The 16943-nt window shown below is 39.8% G+C and overlaps 1 protein-coding gene across 17 annotated transcripts in view; it reads left to right on the top strand.

Annotated features, from left to right (window-relative positions):
- The first annotated feature begins 32 nt into the window (after positions 1-32).
- Positions 33-16943, top strand: part of STAU1 (staufen double-stranded RNA binding protein 1) — a 30631-nt gene continuing 13720 nt past the window's right edge. For 6 of the 17 annotated variants that reach the window (XM_080558327.1, XM_080558323.1, XM_080558326.1 and 3 more), the window contains exons 1-7: positions 36-201; positions 4961-5027; positions 10151-10427; positions 10640-10764; positions 12518-12674; positions 14094-14232; positions 14957-15122. In XM_080558327.1, the coding sequence (XP_080414453.1) occupies positions 10235-10427; positions 10640-10764; positions 12518-12674; positions 14094-14232; positions 14957-15122 (780 nt within the window). In that variant the 5' untranslated portion in view covers positions 36-201; positions 4961-5027; positions 10151-10234. Of the gene's footprint in view, positions 202-287; positions 540-4960; positions 5028-10150; positions 10428-10639; positions 10765-12517; positions 12675-14093; positions 14233-14956; positions 15123-16943 lie in introns of those variants that run through there. The other 11 variants (XM_080558324.1, XM_080558321.1, XM_080558333.1 and 8 more) reach the window with 5 other exon arrangements.

Genomic DNA, 16943 nt, shown 5'->3' with positions numbered 1-16943 from the left:
TTCCCCCGATTGGCTGCGCCCCCCTCCGTCCCGCGGGCGGCCGTGCCGTCACTTCCTCCCCGGCCGGAGCTGGCCCCGCTCATTCTCTTTAGTGTTTGCCCTGTGCCCGCCGCCTCCCGCCGCGCCCCCCGCCGCCGGCCCATGGACTGAGCCGCCCGCAGCCCGCGCCCCTCGGCCGGGAGCCGCAGCCCAGGCCGCCAGGTGAGCGCCGCCACCGCCCCCGGCAGCCCCGCGGGGGGCTCGGCCCGGCCTCGGCGCGGGGCTCGGCTCGGTGCCGGCGCCGGGGGGCCGGGGCCGGGGGCTGGGAGCCGCCTGCTGCCGGGGCCGGGGGGTGCCGAGGGGCCTGCGGGCGGCGTGCGGAGCGGGAAGGGCCGGGGGTGTGCGTGCGAGTGTGTGCGCGCGTGTGGCGCTAATAGAAGCCGAGCGCAAGCCCCCTGCCTGCCCTGGGACGCTGTAAAAGCCTCACCTCCCGCGCTCAGCCGTACCGCCGAGCGCCCCTGCCCGCACCGCCGGAGCGTTGTGGTTTGGCTCCTTGCTCGGTAAGCGCCCGGGGTCTTCCGGACACCTCCCGGGGCCGCGGCTGTCGCCTGGGAAAGGGGGCTCGGACGTGCCCGTGCATCCTCTGAGGCACGCGGCAGTGTGTGCGTTTAGCTCACCACCGAGGCGTTACGTGTCGTTAGGTAACTGGAGGTCTGTCACATCCTGATGGAAGTTTTCAGAGTAGGTGGCCGAGCTCTTTTACTCCGTGTTCCGTTCTCTGGTGTTAGATCAGAATTTCATTCCAAAGCTTCGTAAAGGACACATGCGAGCTACAATTCTTCATTATTGCTTTCAGCAGCCGTTCTTTCTTTCCTTGACAATTTCACAATATTTATCGTTAATCACATTTCCACCATCGGTACAAGTCAAAGCATTGGGCATATTGGGGCAAAACTGAAGTATTCATAGGTTGAAGCTGATCTGGGTAATGTAACTGTAATTGTGTGGAGTCAGAGCAGAACTGAAAGCTGCTCTTTGTGTTCCAGAGCTCACTGAAAAACAGCAACTTTATTCTGAGGGCATATGAACTTTCAGAAAAATGTTTTTTAATTGCGTTGTCTGGAATCCTTGCCAGGGGGTTGATTGTTTTATTAAAGTTCCTGAAGATGCAGCAGGAACAATGGAGGAGATCTGTGCATTGATTACCGTGTTAACTGTAATTAGTGGCTGTGGTTTTTTGACCTGTTCGACTTCAGGAGAAAATATATATATATAATTAAATTCTGTGAGATATCTTTTGACAGTAGAAGTGAAATATCTTTTGGCTAGAAGTGAGTGTCTAAGCATTTATTCGTGATTGCCGTTCTACTTTCTGCTTTATTCTTTCGAGTTATGTTTGGACTGACTGGGTTATGTGTACATCTGCTAGTTCCCTCTTTTCCTTTGAATTTTACTTTCAAATTGTAGCTTTTTGTCACCTCTTCTCTAATTAATAATCCGTGTCTTAGCTCCTGAGCTGTTTTGCTTAATATTTAGTGTTTTCTGTCCTTGAAGATTTTTCTTGTCTGTGCTCAGAAAGAACATCATCCTTTTCTTCAGTGAGTGCTGTCTTTGAGGTGTACCATATCCTGCCCAAACGCTATAGAAAAAGATTTGTCTAAGAAGCAGCATTGTTCAGCTAGTGATTTATATTTTGTGTAAATAGCCTCAAGTCTGTAAAATATGTAGGTTTCTTTTATCTTGATTGGCAGCGCATATTTATTTGAATTTCTCAGTTGTAAATAGTTAGGTATTGTTCTTAATACTGTTGCAGAAGTCAAATGCTTTAACATTTTTGCTACATATTACAAAGCTACTGGTGATGTGGGGTTTTCAAATCTATGTTAGGAAAAGAGCCATCTCAACAAACCTGCTAGAACTTGTAGCAATTTATTCTTCATGCTCCAGAATGTGTGTGCAACAAAAGAAAGAGGCTCAGCCACCGTATTGGAGCTACTTTAAGTTCTTTTAAGAAAAGGGAGGGAGCCTTTCTAAGCCCTGTTTTGTCTAGGTAATAAATGCACAGCTATCCCCCTCAGCCTGCGAAGAGCAGGTGAAGGTTTAGGTGTGCTGGCCAGTAGTCGGTCTATCTTGGTGATGTGGCCGTAACTTCTGATTTCTCATGGGCGGATCAGGCTCATCTGTCACGCCTGCTCTACAGGGACAGCTCCTGAGCAGCAGCTGAGCGCTGCTGCGCTGCCTCGCTTTTACCCAATGAGGGTTGGCTGACGTTGGGTGGCAATAGAGATCCGGGCGTGTAAAATGCAGGTGGCAAGGGGCTAGGTAGTAAGTCTTGTGCTGTTCCGCAGTTCGCTTACTTGGTTCAGTTGTGCCTAGGCCCCACCTCAGACCCTTGCATCCTGTTGCAGGGATAGGACTTGACTTTTTGGTTCCCCATCTGTGAAATGGGTAAACGAACGTTCCTGCTTTGTGAACAGTTTGGTATTGATGAGGAAAACCTAAACATCCTTGCTATGCAACTGCAGGGGCAGCAACTGTAAAGATGCAATACATTATTAAACATCTAGTTTCAGAAAAAAAAATGTTTAGTTTAAAACCTCATTTCTGGTAGGTAAAACTTCCTTGAATGTTGTCTACGACATGATTTGTAGTCGGTGATCTCAAGAAGTGCTTGAGAAGAAGAAATTGCAAATCTGAGTCTTGACGATTTTATGAGGTATCTGTTCTGTTTCTCATCCTACTCTGTTCCCATTCCACAAAAAGCCCTCCCTCTCTGGTGCCAGTAGTTCATGAACAAATGCAAAGAATATTTTAATGGGAGGCACGTGCAAGTTTGTAATAGGTAGCATAATGAGAACATAGTCACTTTTGGTCCTCCAAATGTGCACATCTGAGAGATCAGGACATGTTTCCATATTCTGGTCCTGACCATCTGGTTCTGACCATCAATAAAACAAATTTCTTTGAGAATCTGGTCTCTGTTGTGTTTTCAGCTGGCCTGTCAGCAATCAGAGAGAGTCCGTGGCAGAACCGGCGTGAGATCTCCCCCATTCTGCCAAACCTGCTGTTTAACTGTGGGGCAGATGCCCTTCAGTGATGGGAGAAGGAAGCGTTCTGGTGCAGTCAGGTAGACAGAGGCATATGCGTAGTCCTGGGAATCCAGGGCTGGAAGGGACTTCCAGAAGCGTGGTAGTCCATCCCTCTGCGGTGGCAGTTATGCCAACCTCATTCTAACTGAACGTTTATCAATCACAGCGTACCAACAGCTAAGCCACCTCTGTCACCCAACGTGGTGCAGTGCATTGCAATCATTACCATCAGAAAGCTTTTTCTCAATGCACTTTCTCGATGCACGTCTCGTTCAGTCCCTGTAAGCATGGAGAACAGGTTATCTTTTCCACCCAAAACCCTTTTATGTACTTGAGGACTGCTGGTTGTCGGGCCCCATTCAGCCATCTCCTCTTCAGCATATAGAAGCCCAAACCTTTAAGGTTTCTTTTACAGGGTGTATGTTTTCTAAAAAAAAAAAATATTCCCACTTTTCTTGCCTTTTTTTTTTTTTTATTTCGCTAACTGGGTCCACAACGGGCTCGAAGCCTGTCACCAGTACAGTACAGCTGCAGTGCTCTGGCTGAGGTCTCCCTAACACTGAGCACAGAGAACTCCTCCTACTGTTTTTCAGTTTCTGGATCTCAGGATGATGGCTTTTTTTTAAAACAGCCTGTCAGCTTTGGCTTGTTTTAGGTAATGCACTGTTATGTTGGTTGTGACTCCTTTCTCAGTTTGCTGGTGTCACTTGGTGGTTTTTCTGTCCTGTGTCTGATCAGCAGGCAGTGCCTGCCTAGAACTTTGTGTTCGTTCCTGCTGAGGTTGTGTGATTCATTTTAAGCCTGGTTTGACCACTAGGGATGGCAGGAGAAAGTTTAGTTGTCTATATACAACTTGGTTTTGATCCTGCCTGGAATGTTTTTCATTTCGTTGTTTTCCAGATGCTTTAATAAATGAAACCTCCAGAAACACTTCTAGAAGAGAAGTCAAACTAATAGGACTGTAATCCTTTTGTCTCCCACCTTCAGTTTCCAGTTAAAAAATAGGCATGGGGTTTGCCTTTTTCAGGCTTCTGTGTCCTCCCGTGTTCTCAGGGACTGCTGATAACTGGTTACACTTCTAAGATTCACTGTAAGACTTTGAAACAACTGAAGTAAATTCAAGACCATGTTTATTTAACTCCTCTTCTAACCTTAACCAAGGTTGAGATCTTACCCGTTTTGTTGCTGGTAGCAATGTTGTTAGCCATCTGCATGCAGTTGGCTTCAGTCATGGAAAAGGAAGATTAAATGCTTTGTGCTATATTTGTAAGCAAAATAAAATACATTGATTTCTATTTAGAACAGTCCGTGCAAGTGACAGGTTTCATATTTAGTACTGAAATGTTTTTATTCTAAAATGTTTTTAGCTAGATTGATTTTTAGATGTCTGAGGGAAATCACCGTTAGACCAGACGTGTAGGCAGAAGGTAACATTGATAGCCACTTTCTGCTGGTAATAGCTGCTGAAGTTTCTCAGGTTGGTGCCTTGGTTTTGGTGTGTTTTAGTGAATTAAGCTCAAGGTCTAATATCGGTAGCTGATCTTGAGGGCTTTTAGACAGTGAACTTCTGCAACACTGGAAGTCTTACTGCAGAAAAACGAACTGCAAGTAATTCTTAGTCCTGCAAAGCATGCTGTGAGATTCTACTCTGTGTAAGAAAGCTCACATAAGTTTGAGGCAAGAGTGGTGAAAGACAATTGTGGGATCAGGTTGGAATTCCTGCTTGGGAGGTCATAGCTGTGTTGAGCAGTCCGTCAGTAAGAATTTAATGGTCATACAAATTCCTGTCATCCAAAAGGATGAGGTAAAACTAATGCTGTGGTGAGACATTTACTACAGATCTTTTTGTAGCTTTAGGAAGCAAAATGCTAACTCTCTGTTTTTCCTTCTAGGCATTCTCCATCATAAATATCCTATTCAGAACTAAACCCAAATCTTCACTGTCTGGATCTCCTAAAGGTACAGGAAACTTACTTAAAACATTGAAGTTTCTTACCTTTTATTTGCATTATATTGAAGAAACCACAAGTTGTGGTAAAAACTTGATTATCCCCGGGAAGTGTCTGTTTGCTGTTTGACCCTCCAGCTTCTATCTGCAACACCTTTGGCAATTATGGTACAAAACAAAAAAAGCCCCAAGACAACTTGACAATATTCTAGCACAGCACTGTCTCAATAAAATTTAAAATGTTAATAACCGAATTAGCAAAAAGTAAACGTGGAAGGGTTGAGCAAGGTACGTGATTATCAAGTTATGCTAAGAGGGTGTGAGTAAAACACTTGTTCCTTCACCTATCTGTCTTTCAATCTCTGTTAGTCTGTAAGTTGCAGCAGCGCCTCCAGTACGGTATAGGGGTCTGTTAATTTGTAGCAGCATTGGTCTTGAGAAGTTTGAAGTAGTTAACCCCAGGTTACATGGAAAAATCAGCTGAAATACTAGCAGCTTTTTGTTTCTCCATCCACTGAGACAGCCTTTATAAATTGTTAGGCTCAACTTTCTAGATTATGGTGTGTTTTTCTTCAAGAGTTATGAGTTTGTAAATCCATTATAGGGTAGAGAGCGTATTACATTGAAAAAGTGTTGTAAACCCTCTCATTATCCACAAACAACATATAATTGAACGTACAATGAGGGGCAGTAGGTTCTTATACCCTAGTGAAATATTTCATACAAATCAACAACAGCATGGTAAGCTACACAAGTAGCTGAGAAACTATAAACAAAATCCTAGTTTGCTTTGTGAGAATATTCTTGTCAAACAGTAGCAAACAGTTACTTGTCAAAGTAGCAAATAAATGTTTTTAAAAAGAAATCAGAATTGCTCTTTGTATATGCAAACTTGTAATGTGATTGTGTAAATTACCACCTAGTGTCTAAAATTGTCAGAAGTTTACGAAGTGGAATTTTAACAATCCACAAGATGTTTTAACTGCCTCATGATGAAGGTGAACTTATGAAGCAATAGTTTGGTTCTGCCAAAATTCAGTCTAATGAGCTCTGAAATAGTTCTGAATTGGTGATAACTTGCTGGATGTAAATTCAACTTCTGATCAGGATATAAAAACATGAGGTTGGTATAGGGGTGACTGAGGAAGAAACGTGTCCGTAGAATCATGATGTGATGATGATGTACCAATTGTTGTAGAAACATTCACTTAATACGGATAAGTTAAGAATGATACGTTAATTGGAAACAGTTTTATTGTTATTTGCAATTTAGCTGTCTCCCTGATAGTAAATTTCTGTTCAGCTGTGGAAAACGAGTGGCACGCTGAGCTATCCAACTAATTGAATGTCATGGGGATAAACCCTGAATCCTGGTGTGCTCTGCAGGTTTCAGATTTCTATTCCAAGTAAAGATTTAGATTTTTTGATTCCTTAAAATTGCTTTTCTGTTAGGCATTGCTTTGTTCCTTCACCTTTAGAAACAGTCATGGCAAGGAGCGCTCACGTGATACTGCTGGGTATAATTTTTTCTTCATTGTTAAATGAATAGTTCCAGAGGCCAAGTATTTGTACAGTAATTTTGGTCATCAAATCATGGTTACGCTTGTGATTGCAAAGCATTTGGCAAAGAAGGGCGGGTGGGACTGCTGCCATCTTATGGGTGCATAAGGTGAGCTGTGCTTAAACTCATGGCACTTGACTTCTTGTGAGGTTGGAATCCTTTTGGATTCCCAGAAGGTATGTGAAGGCTGAACTCTTCCAGTTTTTTGACTTAAAAGGCTGGAAGAGGGTGTGTGGTGAATTCCACCGAGGTGTGCTTCAAAGGCTTTCCTAGGCCTTCAACAGTCCATTTAAATGTGACTGAGCAGCCAGACTGTCAAAGAAGCTGGGCAATTGGTTTCCACGCGGAGAATAATAAGCATGTTGGGCACTACGGACATGTCTGCAGTGATTTTTTTTGCCTGGTTATGGAATGTGAACAGCTGAAGTCTATTCGCAATTGGATGGGTTTCCAAAACCTTACTGTTTCAAGCGCTAGGACGTGAGTTCAAGTCTCCATAGATTTTGCGAGTAACAGCTGAATTTTCTGTCCTTAATGTTATTCTGACCAGAGCTGTTTGAAGAAAAGCTTTTTCAGACTGAACTCTGATGATTATAACTCTTGATGGAGTGAGATCGGAGTAGAAAACAGTCTGAGGTGTCCTCAGCTGAGGTTCTGTAGTATTCTGCAGTAAATATAGAAAGTGAACTAATAATATCCTTGACAGGGACTTTCTTGGAATACAAAAAATAGGGATCAGTGTAACGGTTTGACTAGTATCATGGGAGTAAAAGAGGATGAAGGCAAGAATAATACATAAAAGTCAACTTAAAATACTTCGTTACTAATGTTTTAAAAGCTGAACCACTCATTATATTGAGTAATTTGGATTTTGCTCTGAAGCCCTTATTGACATCCTTGAAACAGTTGCTGTGAGTAGACATTGGTGGCTATAAAATGTCTTGGTTGTTCTGGGGATATACAGATAAAATTCAGTTTGTGCTCTGCAGTAGTAGTAGTTTCCATTGTGTCCAGGAGGCTGGCTTGTAGCAGAATGGTGATGTAAAGTATCCTGTACTGAGCTGGTTTTGGAATGAGGAGTTATGGTTTTATGCAATTTTTAACCACTATCTAGGGCTTATACAATTGCTGTATGAAACTACAGAGTGAGTTTTGAGAAAAGGAAAAATAAGGGGTGGGCTTTTTAGTACACCTCAAAAATATTGGAAAATTGAATACAATATAGAAAGAAACTAATTTGTAATGGTGACAATGAAAATTGAAATGCAAATTGTAAATAGAAAGTACTCAATAAGAGTAAAATGGCTATAGATTTTAAATATCCAGTGATGCTCTGCTTGAATTCAGGAGACCTTTGCATATTTCTAGACAGGAATGGATTTGATGAGATGCTTCTTCAGTGGAGCTTTGCTATTGAAGGTATACTGTCCTTCTCTGCATTGTATGACGGTTAACTAGCAAACCACTTTAATGTATGTATCTTGGTGTTGAAATTCCATGTTCCCTATAACCAGTTGATTGCAAATAAGGGCAGAATAGTGCATTGCTTTAAAAATGAAGCACTTCTAGGCAGAGTTCTCTTTGAATAATTTTAGACTTCCATTCCAGCGTGATCTGAAAGATCCTAACATTACTGACTTCAAAACCAAAAGTTTTGGTGTCCTCTTCTCAAAATGTGTGGATTACAAATTGTTGGACTTGATTGCCTTTGAAGGGCTTTGAACTTCCGTAGGAAGGGAGAACTGGCTTTTTTTTTTTTTTATTGCACTACAAGACTGCATATTCTTTTCTTGTTAATTATTGTTATATATCTGAAAAATTTCAGTGTTTCTAGTAATGCTCCTGTGAATGAAACTTTGCTATTGCAAAATTATTATCCTGGAGCCTTAGTCTACATACTTTTCATCTTTCTCTTTGAGCTTTCTGGAGCTCCTTCAGACAGGAGTCCCTAATAGGCATTCTACAGTTACAATGTACCTAATGCATGACTTCTGCAAATTTAATAGTCAAATATAAAATTCGCTTTGCGTGTAATCAACATATAGATCTGGTGAACTAATGAGCTCTTCTGAACTAATTTCCCTCTCCAGTGAAAAACAAAGCTATCCAACCAGTAGTATGGTAAGCCTGATGTGTTTATGATAGTTCTTCAAAGTCAAAATATTCCAGATAGTAGATGGGTGTGCGTGTTGTTTTCCAGTAGCTTTTTTCCTCTTATCACATAAAATCTTTGTATCCGTGAGTGTGTTACCCTAAGTTCTCCTCTTGGAACTGTTCTGTCAGTAGCTAGCTAAAAGCTTCGCTCTGACTCATTGGCACTCCTCTTACATTTGGAAGTCCATTCACAGGTTCAGAATTTGAAGCTTACGGAGCACTTGCGGAGTTGTGTTGCTACTAATAGCTCCCTGGTGGTATCTGGAGTGATGATTTCACTTGTAACCTTCATCTGTAAATTAGGACAGAATAAAACTTTGGTGCCCTAATAATTCAATGGTGGGACCAATGGGTGCATACATGTGTGTGTGTTTGTGTGTAAAACCTATGTACTTGGCTGTAAAATTTACTTTGAACAAACAGACTTGATATGTGGGTCGTAAGCAGATACGGACAGCTGAGCTCTGGCAGCAATGATATCCTTCAAACTGGCAACCTGTTAGTGTATATTTAGGTTTAACTGTCTGAGCATGAAGATAATGTTGCATCCATGTGTAAGAAAAAATCTAACACTAATTTGTCAGTGGAGGAAGGACCTATCACAATACTTCACCACGCCTGCTGCCAGTTCATTGCTTGGAGGTGTTTTTTCTTAAATTAACATCGTTGCCTACGAACACTTTCAACCCTTGTTTACGGGACTGTAAGGCCAAATAGCTCTCAACTGATGGCCTGAAGTATCACTGAGACACCTTATGACTCAAGTAGAAGTACCCTTCAAAATGCATGTCACTTAACAAGTTTATAAACTCTTATACCTTCTTTTTTCCTTCAGTAGCCGACTTTGGCACTCTCTGCTAGACACCAGTTGTGTTCTCCTCTTAAATGGTTAGATGTTCTCTTTAGTGAGCCTGGAGGGGAAAAAAAAAGTGATTATAATAGGGTGCATGCTCTGAAGAATTGCTCTGTAAATAATACATTTGTTGCTTGCCTTTCCAAGTTAAGAACCTGAAATGGTAAAATGCGTGAAGTGTAAGCTGGTCAGGAAAGTTGCTCTACAGTTAGTGTATAAGCAGTGACTATCAGTTTAAGTAACAGGATTGCTTTGTAAGTTGACTCAGTGATAGAGCAGACAGGTAGCTCATCTTAAGTGAGCAAGCATAATTAAGGCTTTTATGCTACTCTTTCACAAACTAAAACAACATGGAACTGAAATGACAGAGCTTAGAGATTGAAATGTGCTATTAAAACTGTATGTCTAAGTGACTCACTGCATAGAAAATGGAAACAAGGCCTGCGTAATTGAATGCTTTTTCCCCTTTTCCCCTTTTTTGCTAATTGAGAAATAATTTTTAATAGATTGTTACTTAAAGAATGCTAAACATTCAATGTAATCTTTTTTTCATCTTTACATTTTAGGTCAGCAATTCGGTTCCATCATACTGAGTTTGCCTGCATTCAAAGCTGTTTACCTACAGTAATTTTCTCTGGTTGGAAGTGAACATGTCTCAAGTTCAAATTCAGAATCCTTCTACTGCCCTTGCAGGGAGCCAAATATTGAATAAGAACCCGTCTCTTTCACAGCCATTGAGTATTCCTTCTACTACTAGTTCTTTGCCCTCTGAAAATGCAGGTAGACCTATCCAAAATTCTGCTTTACCCTCTGCATCTGTTACATCCACCAATGCAGCTGCAGGTAAGATTGAGCGTCTGTTAATAAATGTATGTATTCTAGATGTCTTGGGCCTATAAATATTTTAAAAGTAGTATATATCCAGCTATAGTAGCTTGTAATGTGAACTCTGTATTGCAGACACCTAGATGTTAGGACAATGTGGGATTTTTATTTAAAATGGTAGTAGTGTTCATTGCTACCTCTTCATTTGTCTGTTTTCTGTAATCTTTCAGCTCCTTCTAACATGGCAAACCCCAAAGAGAAAACCCCAATGTGTCTTGTGAATGAGTTAGCCCGTTTCAACAAGATTCAGCCTGAATATAAGCTTCTGAGTGAGCAAGGTCCAGCTCATTCTAAGGTAAACATTCATATAAGTTTCTTGTTTCTATTGTTCACGCTCTTTCACTTTTTTAGTGGAAAGGCAAAGTATGTGCTTTTGGTGCAAGGTAATACAGAATAATAGAGAGGAATGGGAAGCTCATCAAAATGCCAGTGATAAGGGAGTGTAAAGCTGTAATATGTGCTAAAAGGTTGGTTTCCCAAAGTATATTATGGCTGAACTTACCTCTTACCTAAAACTACTTAGTTTTTTTGAAGAGTTATTTTATGGCTCCATTATGAGGTGCTTGGGTTTGATTTCCATTGAGTCAAGCAAGGTTTGCCCCTTGCAGCCTTTGCTCAGAAATTTTGTAGTAAGTATGAGCTTTCATGATCTGTTTCTGGTATGAAGTTAAACCTGTGTTCTGCATCTTGCCTTCAAATTTTCTGTGTTCTTCCTGTAGTGCATTTTAATATTTGGAAGTAAATCCCACAAATTTTAAAAGATCAAAATAGTTTCTTAGTCCAAATTATCCTTTGAGTTGCAGGAGGTTTTATGGCAACTAGTTTTCTGCAGGAAAAATACTATATAATGAGTTGTAGTGCTTTTGTGTCTATGTAGTTATGTAATTTAGCGAACAGATCTTTAGTCCTTCACGGTGGGAATCATCAAAATGCCTAAGATAAACCACCATGTGTTGTTCATCACATAGCGTTGTGTATCTCTTATAGTTTGCTAAAATCTCAGTAATATATAATTTGTGTAGTGTTCTGTTTGTGTGCAAAGAGATAACTTCTCAGGAATACGGCAAATATATAAGCAATTTGTGTTATTTCAAAAAATACTGAAAATGTGAGCTTTAGCATTATTTACCTTTTTAATACTCATTGGGGGTCTCTGTTGTATGAGTACTGAGGTCAAGGCATATAAGGAAAAACAGCCTGGGATATCCTAATTTGACATCCTCTCCTTAAAGTGTTTCCTGGAACAGTGCGAGTGTTGTATGTTAGAGGAATTGCCTTCGAAATGAATAATACTAAGAACTAAAATGTTTTATCCGTAATGTGTGTAATGGCAGCTTCAATGTGCAAAGCTGGCAAGGTCTGCATTTACAAAAGGTATTGGAATAATATTCAGAGCATCTGTTCACTTGCATTTTCATTCTGATTGAAATTAAACTTCATTTAATTACCAGGGAGACTTTAGCTTTCTGTTGTCTGATTAATTTGTGAAAATTTAGGGCAATATATATCCTTCCTTATCCCACATACTTAAAAAGAAGCGCCATGGAGCTTTGCTCTATAATCGGACAGGCTTGCACTCACCTGGGGGCATGTAGGTGGTTTTATGGTGCAGTGTGAGCTTACCTTTCTTTAAACTACTGGAAAATATAGTTTAAAAAAGTGCTAAAGCAACAAGCTGTTATGGAATAACAGTCCGATTTTCAAGGCAGCTGTTCAGAGTAATGTTGGCATACCAGCTATCCATGCAGTGGTCACCTCTGTGCACGTTGCCTCTTCTGTTTTATAGCCTATATGATCTCCTGCAACATGCAGGATAGTGCTGGCTACAATTTTTGAGAAATTCGTAGTTGACTAATCAGGAGTATCCTGTAGATGTCCCAAGTGTTTAAAATCTGGAGTTGACATAGTAGTTAAGAAAAGTGTTGGTTACTATCTTTTTGAGTTTTGCATCACTAAAGACTCACTGTTCAATGACATGCTCTAATAAATAATGTGAATTCTGAACCCACTTGTAATAAAAAATTTGTTTTGTATTTCTCTATTTTGAGGTGTTTACAGTGCAGCTGACTCTCGGGGACCAGCACTGGGAAGCTGAAGGAACTAGTATTAAAAAAGCGCAACATGCGGCAGCTGCCAAAGCATTGGAAGGGACAAAATTCCCTAAACCTACAGCTCGTCCATCTCGTAGCGAAGGCAAGAATCCAGGTATATACCTCAACAAGCTGATTTTAAAAAACAACACAAAAAGCACGTATGCAATACACCTTTCTTTCGGCATGTATGTTAAAGTTTCATAAGGATGAATAAAAATCGTGATACTGAAATTATCTTTTGCTTATTTAAAAATAACAATATCTGGGTTTTGTAGAAAGTCATCTGGTGTTAATCTTTGATCATAATTTTTTGCATAGGCAGATGAATATGTTCAGTGATTCTTACAGAGTAATTCAGAATTTTTACGATAAAGATTTCTTTGGAAATTTAGGTTAAAAAACCAAAAACTAAATTTGTGTTGAGCAATTGGATCTGAACTTTGGAAGGTGCATCATTGTACTTCTTTAAAGAGAAGTAGAAGTTGAGTTGTATAAAAGCATTTAAGTTGTGGTTATTTTTAGGCAACTTCTTAGTTTAGTAAGATTGCTTTTAGAATGTATTTAAAATGTAAAATTAAGTATGAAGTAGCTTCACATCTCAGCTGCACATGCGATAGTTTTGCATGTTCCCTGTGTCACCTGAATTGAGAGCTATTAGGATACCATTATTTCATTCAGCAAAGGGTAAAACCTATCTTTAATACCAGTTGTATTCTGATATCACTTGAATTCATTCTTTAGAAACGTTCTGTACAGTGAACGGGGGAAATATTAGAAACTAGCAATTACCTATTTTTTTCCTGTGAATATGCTCCGTAATTTCACTTTATTTTGGCAATTGCCTTATATCAAAACACTATTGTACTAGAGTACACGCTGATTTTTGAGCTAGTGAGGCTTGTGATAGGAAAAAAATGACCATTTATGTGACTGTTCTTTATCAAATGAGAATAGTCAGTGAGTCAATTTCTCATCTACGTGAAGTCTACATTGAGAAAAATGTTTAGAGCCCTCAGCAGCAATATACCTTCCTTGTCATAAGGCAAACTGCAATTTGAAAGTGAAGTCATAAAGATCCCTTTTAGTCATTGAGTACAGAGAGAAACATTTGATCATTATCAGTAAACAACAGAAGCAGAAGATATGTAGCATGTCTGTTAATTTAAAAGGATTTTTTTAAGAAAAATACATTCGTTCTGCACACCACATTGTGAAATACGCTGTAAAAATAAATAAAACAGTACCTTCTCAAAGGTTTACCAGAAAAATAGTTACAAACATACTATTAAAAAAAGTTACACTTTTGTGACAAATCCTGTTACAAAATTGTTGTAGGCTGCCAACTTAATATGCATCTCACACACTTAATTTCTTCGTTTTCATTGGTATTCATATTCAGAACACATTTGTTTAAGAGTATTGCACATGGCAAAATGTAGCCTCCTTTTTCAGTGCTTGGAGACAGGATGAGAGTTTATATTGCTTCAGTCTCGTGTGACAGCCAGACAACTCTTTGTTCCTTTTCATTTAGACAGTGTAACCCCCACAGTGGAGTTGAATGCACTTTGCATGAAGCTGGGAAAGAAACCTATGTACAAACCTATTGATCCTTATACAGGGATGAGATCCACTTACAACTATACTATGAGAGGTGGTACTTATCCTCCACGGTACGTATTGTTTAATGGTTTGGTTTTACAGTCCCAAATCTTTGAAATTCCGCTTTCTTTTGATGCTATCTTTTGAAAACTACCAAAAATGCAACGTCCCTTAAGCTTGAAGTTCAGCTAGTTTGGGGCAAAAAGGTTTTGATCAGTACACCCCATGCATAGCTGCATTTTTTTTTTTTATGGTTCTTCTTCTGGGGAAGAGGAAGGAGAAGAAGGAATTGAACCCAATGATGAAGTGTTTTGAAGGGCACTTCAAAACCTGGAAAAAGGCTGGATATATCCAGCTTCACAAAGTGAACAGCTAAATATTTCTTGTGTTTCCTTTCTGTGTAAAAACAAATAGTGAGGAAAACAGCTTGATGCTTTTTCTAAAACTGACTATTTAAATTTCAGCTTCAGTTTAAACAAAGTTATCAGCATTGGAATCAAGAATTCCAAACTTGCTGGACTGCCAAGTTTGTCAAAGCATATATTGTCTTTCACTGTTCCAGTTGGTTAGAAATGTTTTCATATTTTAAAAACAAGAAATGCTGATACTCTGTTTCAGAGAGATTTCCCTAAGATCTTTTAGACCTTGAATGAAAATCTGTCTTTTTAATACTATTGCTTCATGCTGAGTGGTATTTCCTGATACCCAAGAGCTTCATCCATGCATAACTTACGTTTCTGATTGTTTACTTTTGCAAGCAAAATTATTTACTTATTTAAATCTCTCTCTTCGTAGGTACTTTTACCCATTTCCTGTTGGGCCTTTGCTTTATCAAGTTGAGCTTTCAATCGGAGGGCAGCAGTTTCATGGGAAAGGAAGAACAAGACAAGCTGCTAAGCATGATGCAGCTGCTAAAGCACTGAAAGTTCTGCAGAATGAGCCCTTGCCTGAGAAACCAGAGGTGGGAATTAATCTGAGTGTTCTAAGCATAAATTGCTAAGATAAACTGAGATATTGTTGTAGATTTTATTTTTTTTCCAAATTGAGAGGAAGATGATAGTTGTGAAATTTAATTCTATGTGGTAGTGTTGATCTACTTGTGTCACTAGAAACAATTTAAATAATAATTTTCTGTGGAACTAGAATTTTCCCAAATGAAGTTATATTAATTCTTTTGCTGTCGTATATTTCCACAGCAATGCTATAGACTTCTGTCAGATATGAGCACTGGAAACATAGATAGGAACTAATGTCTTATCAGGTACAGATAATATGCAAACTTCTGAAGAAGTGTCTAAACAGGGTACTTACATTCCAGCACAGGCAAAGATCAGGGTTTGCTTCCTGGGCAAAATTCCCCTGTGATCTTGGAAAGAACAGCAGGGCAGAAAGTTCATGGAAGTAGTAAACTCATGCACACTTTTTTATATGAATAATATGTAAACGTGAATAATAAGAAACAAACTTGTATCCCTCCATATGTTTATGGTTGCCCAGCACTTCCCATTCCAAAGACCCTTGTTTTTTTATTTTATTTATTTATTTATTTATTTATTTATTTTTAAGTTGCTTAGGCAGGAAGTCTCATTGTGTGCACATGAGCTCCTGGGGTTGAGTTGACTGCATGCACTCCCTTTATATGTGCTGACTGACTACTCCTACTACAGACTCCTACAAAGTGTGTATTTAGTCTTGCCTGAGTTACAAGGCCTTGGTTTTAAAACCAGGGAGTAGAGGCTAGGACTAATAACTTAGAGTCTGGGGAGTGTAAGAACTTTTAGTTACATAGTCTGGCTATGTGCTGAAAAAGAAGTAAAACAAAGAATTTGGCAAAAGGAAAAAAAATAAAAATGGGAACTACCAGGAATGACAGAGCAAGAGAACTAAGGAAACGTGTGGGGAAGCAAACGGACATTGAGTTAAAAATTAGTGTTAGAGAGAGCATTGCCCAGATAATTAGGGAAAAATACCGCGTTTGATAGTTCAGGGAAGAGGCCTAGGAGGCACTGATGGTAGTGTTTCAGGTAACAGAGTTCTAGAAGAATGTAAATTAGTGAATAATGGAGGCTACTAACAAGGGAGTCAAGGGATTACAAAAGCTTGTAATCAGGGAAGACAGCGACTCTGGGAACAGAAGCTGACAGAGTTGAGATCGTTTTTGCACTGAAATCAAAAATGGTAATAGGTAGAGTGTGGTCAGGGACAAGCAGGAGGTCTTCAAGCAGAAGAGATCAAACAGGGCAGGGGGATATTTCCTTTCAATGCAGGGAAGCCCTAAATTTCTGGCTATTGTCATCCTATGTCACTGATGCATAATAGCCTCTTTTTGTGTTCATTGTCCTGAAAGATTGTCCTACTGTCATCAGCTGGTTTTCCACCTTAGCTAGTGGAAGTCTGTGTACTGGACCAGAGGAGTCCAACTCTACAGAAAATCATAGGATCACACATAACTTGAGTTCTTTTCTGTTCACTTCAGAAATGCCTATGTGCAAGTGGCTTTTGAATATTTGTAGAGTTGTGTTTAAAGTTGAGTAATGTGAGGTCACCAGAGCAAACGCTGTAATTGTCTTTATATGACTGTGTATCCTTTTCTATAGGATGTCTCATTCATTGTAAACGGTGTGAATCAAGAGGTTAGGAAAGTAAACCTAGAGGGTATCTCTTCTTTTTATTGGTTTTAAGGACATGACAAGGGAAATGCTGTTGTCAGCGATGCAAAAGATTGCAAGAAGGGAGAACTGTTTTGTGAATAAACCAGTTGTAACCTCCCTTCTGTTTTGGC

The sequence above is a fragment of the Anser brachyrhynchus genome, assembly GCF_964034855.1.
Source record: "Anser brachyrhynchus genome assembly, chromosome: 16".
Taxonomy (NCBI): domain Eukaryota; kingdom Metazoa; phylum Chordata; class Aves; order Anseriformes; family Anatidae; genus Anser; species Anser brachyrhynchus.
This window is presented reverse-complemented; position numbering and strand designations above follow the sequence as displayed.